General features: G+C 34.9%; 1 protein-coding gene across 1 annotated transcript in view; it reads right to left on the bottom strand.

Moving 5' to 3' along the window:
- Positions 1-4,047: 4,047 nt before the first annotated feature.
- The window catches only part of LOC106753569 (alkane hydroxylase MAH1-like), a 9,817-nt gene continuing 8,513 nt past the window's right edge, over positions 4,048-5,351 (bottom strand). The window contains exon 3 of the mRNA XM_014635392.1: positions 4,048-5,339. Coding sequence (XP_014490878.1) covers positions 4,048-5,339 — 1,292 coding nt within the window. The remainder of the gene's footprint in view (positions 5,340-5,351) is intronic.

Genomic DNA, 5,351 nt, shown 5'->3' with positions numbered 1-5,351 from the left:
TTTTTTTTTTTTTAGTTTTGAGAATGAAAATTATTTAAATATCCTTGGCCTTAAAACTTAGAATCCATGATAAATGAGGGTATTTTTGTCTACTATAATCCGGTACACATTGTTAAAACGTACCAACTGAAAAACAGGCGTACGCGTGTTAACAAACCCCTATATATATATATAATCAAAAAGATACTAAGTAAAGAGATACTAGATAAAGAGATTTCTGCTTCGCGAATTATTTTAATTTGCTCTTTTTCAATTAACACTCAGAAAACCTAGTATTATTGGTAGGTAAATATTATCGATAACATTCTAAGTTTGTCGGTATTTCATGTTTTTTAATGGACTACCGATTATTAAGATTTATCGGAAATGTCTTTGTCAGAAACAATTACTAGTGGATTATGGTCGTCGATAATTATCGATGAATGAATTTATGCGTAATTATCGACAAACTATATTATCGACAATCATTATCTGCCAATGATATGTTAGTAATTATCGACAACCATTATCTGTCGATTATTCGTTGATAATATGCAAAATAAGTTGAATTTCAATAGGCAACATTTGCTTCACACCACATTGAACCTAGACATAATCAGAAACAATAAAAAACAATCGAAATCACATAATCCAGATATATCCAAACATAAATCAACCAATGTAATGGTGACAATGAAGTCCATATTATTAAAAACATAAAATAATGTCAATTATACAAAACATAATATAATGTCAATAATACAATTCTATAATATGTACATAAACTAACTATCTAATAATCGTTATAGCATGGTGACAATCAAATTCATATCATTAAAATCATGAAATAATGTCAATTATACAAAACATAATATAATGTCAATAATACAATCCTATAACATGTACATAAACTAACTATGTATCTAATAATTGTCATATTCATCATCAGAGTTATTTCCTTCTTTTTCTTCATCTTGCTATTGTTGGTGAGGTGGTTAGATCGGGATGAGTTGCAATAGGGAGCGTCATTACTGAGACACTGTTGGGAAGGAGGGTTGAATTGTGTTAAAGGGCAACCTTTTTTATATAGAACCATCGTCAAGTATAAAGGATTTTACGTAAGTTATTAAACACTCAACCTTGTGATTAGTTTTGAATGATAAATTCTTTTCGAGTGGTTATTCAGAATATTCGTTGTAGTATTTGATGAAACTTCTAAAGGGCAACCTTTTTTGATATAAAATTGTCATCAAGTATAAAGATGTTTAGGTAAGTTGTTAAACACTCCCTTTTGAGGAGGATTTGATCTCAAATCAAGAGGCTCTTAATCTCCAATATTCTCCAAATCACCTACAAAGATGGTTAGATCACAAATATTGAAAGGAGCAATCACATCATACTCATCTGGCAACTCTAACCTAGATGCATTACTATTAATCCTTTGAATCACTCTAAAAGGTCTAACACCAGGATAATTGAGTTTGAATCTTCTTTTGTTTTGGAAATCTTTCTTTGCTTAAATGGAGCCAAACCTAATCTCCTTCTTCAAACACCAACTCTTTTTTCCCTTTGTTGTTGTGTTTGGCATACCTCTCGGTATGGTGTTGAATTTGTGACTTAACCTTTTCATAATTTTTCTTCACATATTCAAACCTAGATACCCCTTCCTTATGAATGAAACCACTAGGATTTAGGATAGGTATGAGGTCTAAAGGAGTGAGTGGATTGAAGCTATACACAACCTTAAAAGGAGACATCTTGGTGGTCTTATGAACCACCCTATTATGTGGAAAATCAATGTGAGGGAGGTACTCATTCTAAGATTTATGGTTGCCCTTTAAAAAAGCCTTAAACATGGTTCCTAAAGTCCTATTGACAACCTTGGTTTGGCCATTGATTTCAAGGTGGCTAGAGGTGGAGAAGAGAAGTTTATTTCCTAGCCTACCAAAGAGTTTTCGAAAAAGGGTTAAGAAATTTGGTGTCTTTATTGAACATGATAGTCCTAGGCAAGTCATGGAGTTTCACCACATCTCTAACGAAGAGTTTGGCAATGTAACTTGTATCATCTACCTTGTGGCATGGAATGAAATGAGCCATCTATCTAAACCTATCCACAACCACAAAAATAGAGTCAAATCCCCTTTGAGTTTTTGGAACACCAAGGATAAAATTCATGCTAATGTCTTCCCAAGAGAAGGAGACAATGAGGAGGGGAGTGTACAAGCCATGAGGCATAGTTTTTCCCTTGACTTGTAAGCATGCTATGAAACTATGCTATTTTTTTTAACATCCTTTCTCATGTGGGCAATATAATTTCTCTTGAAGAATGTTTATAGTTTCATCAACTTCAAAGTGGCCCATGAGACCTCTCTCATGTGACTTCTTAATGAAGAGTTTCTTCTAGGAACCTTGAGGCATACAATTTTCCCTCTTTAAACAAATACCTCTTGGACTCATAGGACCCATCTTGTGACTTCCTTTGGCAACTTTCAAAGATGGAGGAAAAGGAACCATCTTGCACATACAACACTCCCATATGATCAAATCCAATAATTGGGGGTCCAAGTTTCGAAAAAAGGTTGTGCCTCCTAGAAAGTGTGTCGGCTACAACATTTGTTTTTCCCTTCTTGTATTTGATCACATAAGGGAAATGTTCAAGGTATTCCATCCACTTAGCATGCCTCTTATTCAACTTATGTTGTTCTCTCAAAAACTTAAGTGACTCATGGTCACTATGTATGACAAATTATTTGGAGACTAGGTAGTACTCTGAAGTTTATAGGGACCTCACAAGGGCATATAACTCTTTGTCATAGGTGCCGCAGTTTAGAGTGGCACCATGAAAAAACAATAGTGAAGATAGATGTTAGATAAAAAAGGATGGTCCCGCTTTGAAAGTAGTTTGGTACCTTTTAATCGTACTCAGACTTAAGTGTTTGTTTGCGAATCCAAAAGATGCTAAAAGCCATAGATGACATGCAAATGAGAGAAGATGTGACAGTTATTTTCAATTTAGTCATTTACAGCTACTTGTAGTTCCTTGAAGGACAACATTGTTGTGTGGTTTTGCTCCTTCGAAAAGTCTTCCCGTAACCATCTCAAACAAGTAATATATTAGTAAGAACTTCAATGTTATGAACTTTATTTGTTATATAAGTATATCTTAAAACATTCCATTTTTTATAGTCTGGGCATAGCATGTTGTTAGGGTGTCAAGGCCAAAGACAGTTTAAATACTCATTCCTCCTTCCATCCTCCGAGGAGTCTTTTAAGAACAAAATCATGACAGAACTTCAATCTCCAAAGCAAATAATACCTCAGGAATGTGGTGATTGACCCTAGTAATGTTATTTCGATAAAGTTAGGATCAAAATTATGGGACTAAGCAGTATTCTGTGAAGAAACTTAGTTCAGTGAATGAAGAAAGCACTATGGTGCCCCTAAGAAGCAAAGTGGTTGGAGAGAGAGAAACAAAACCCTTATCAACTATATAACTATTATCCTAGAAGCTTAGGCAGAGATGTAGCATGAATTTACTCAGTTTAAGAAAGGTATTGAAAAAAAGAACGACAAACACTTTGAAAATTAAAAATTAGAGATATTCATATAATTCTTTAAAGTATTTATCGAATACGTCGTTGACTTTGTAAGAGCAGGAGTATTAAAATAAAGGTAGAATGTTTTCATGTAAGAAAATTGTTGGTAAATTAAAACTGTCCAATATAATTAATATTTTCTAGCACTTGTTTTGTTCATATATGGGATAAGATACCCGACATCTCGTATAAATATACACTATTTCTGATAAAAGAAACATTATTTAAAACTTTTTGTGAAAATTCAAAGAAACATTATTATCAGCTACAAAAGAGGACCAGATTTCACTTATAATAATTGAACAATATAAGAGAATAAAGTCACTGGCAGATTTTTCCTTTTATTAATACCGAGATAACCACAACATTATTTAACCATCACAAACAAAGGAGAAACTGAAACTTAGATCATAACCTTTTAGAGACATAAAATATAAATATCATCTGCAATCTGTAATTGAAATGCTTTCTATCAAGTGCATCTCTTAGTAACCTTAACCTTCAAGCCTTGTTCAATGGAAAGCACAATAGAGAGTCTTGGTGTTATAGGATGACCATCAACCACCTTCATCTGAAACCTCCACAGTATAGCAACTGCAATCATCTTCATTTCAGTGAAAGCAATGTCTTTACCCAAACAATTTCTAGGGCCTGCATTGAAAGCTATGAACTTGTGAGGTGGAATTTGTATAATCTCTCCACTCTCTGAAATCCATCTCTCAGGCTTAAACTCCATGCAATCATGTCCCCATATTTGTTCCATTCTTCCCATTGCATACAAAGAGTATAATATCATGGTATTTGGACTAACATGGTGTCCACTAGGAAGTNTATCAGATTTGATTGCACACTTGTGATCATAGGGCACAGTAGGAAAAAGCCTCAATGCTTCACATATAGCTCCATGGAGATAAACTAAGTTACCAAACTCTTCAACACCAGAAGCAATCCAAGTTCCATCTTGGTTTATGCAATTTCCTTTGATCTCTTCAAGAATTTTAGCTTCCACATGTGGATGAGTTGAAACCAGCCAAAAGAACCAACTGAGACTTGAACTGATTGTGCCACTTCCAGCAGAGACAAAGGTAAATGCAGTGTCTCTAAGATACTTGTCATCCATTATTCTCCCCTTTTGAGCTCCTTCTTCCATTAGCACTCCCAGCAAGTCATGATCATTGTCATCGACTTCTTTAGTGCTATTGCATCTATTTTTCTCTTCACGCTTGGCTGCAACGCATTCATACAAGAATTTATCAAAAAATTCTCGGGCCTCCTTGAACTTCTTCTCTTGACCAATCTGGAGCCACTCCTGCAACTTCCACAGACATCTCGGTGTGATGTGCCTGTGAAATANTGACTCCTCGATCACAACTAAAGCTCTCTCATAAGTAGGTTGCGAAAGCTTAGTATTCTTGTTTGGAAGAGAGTGAGGATCATAACCAAGAAAATAAGAGCAGGCAATGTCAAATGTGAACCTCCGAAGGGCAAATTGTAAGTCTACCTCAGCTCCAACATCGGATGTATCATCAAGAAATGGAATTAGGTTATTCTCTAGCTTCTTCTGAATGGCTTTTCGAAGGAAGATCTTAAGGGTTTTCCTTTGAACCAGTGAATGAAGTACTGACCTTTCTTGTTTCCATGCAATGAGATTATCAGAACTAATAATCCCTCCTCCAAAAAAGTCAAAAATTTCACTGAAATTGGACCCTTTCCCATAGTTGCTAAAGTTCTTGGTGGTGATGTGGTGCACGTTCGTGGGATCTGCTGTGAGAATAA

Source organism: Vigna radiata, unplaced genomic scaffold (assembly GCF_000741045.1).
Source record: "Vigna radiata var. radiata cultivar VC1973A unplaced genomic scaffold, Vradiata_ver6 scaffold_134, whole genome shotgun sequence".
NCBI lineage: Eukaryota > Viridiplantae > Streptophyta > Magnoliopsida > Fabales > Fabaceae > Vigna > Vigna radiata.
Note: the sequence above shows the minus strand (reverse complement) of the source record. Positions and strands in the feature narration are given on the sequence as shown.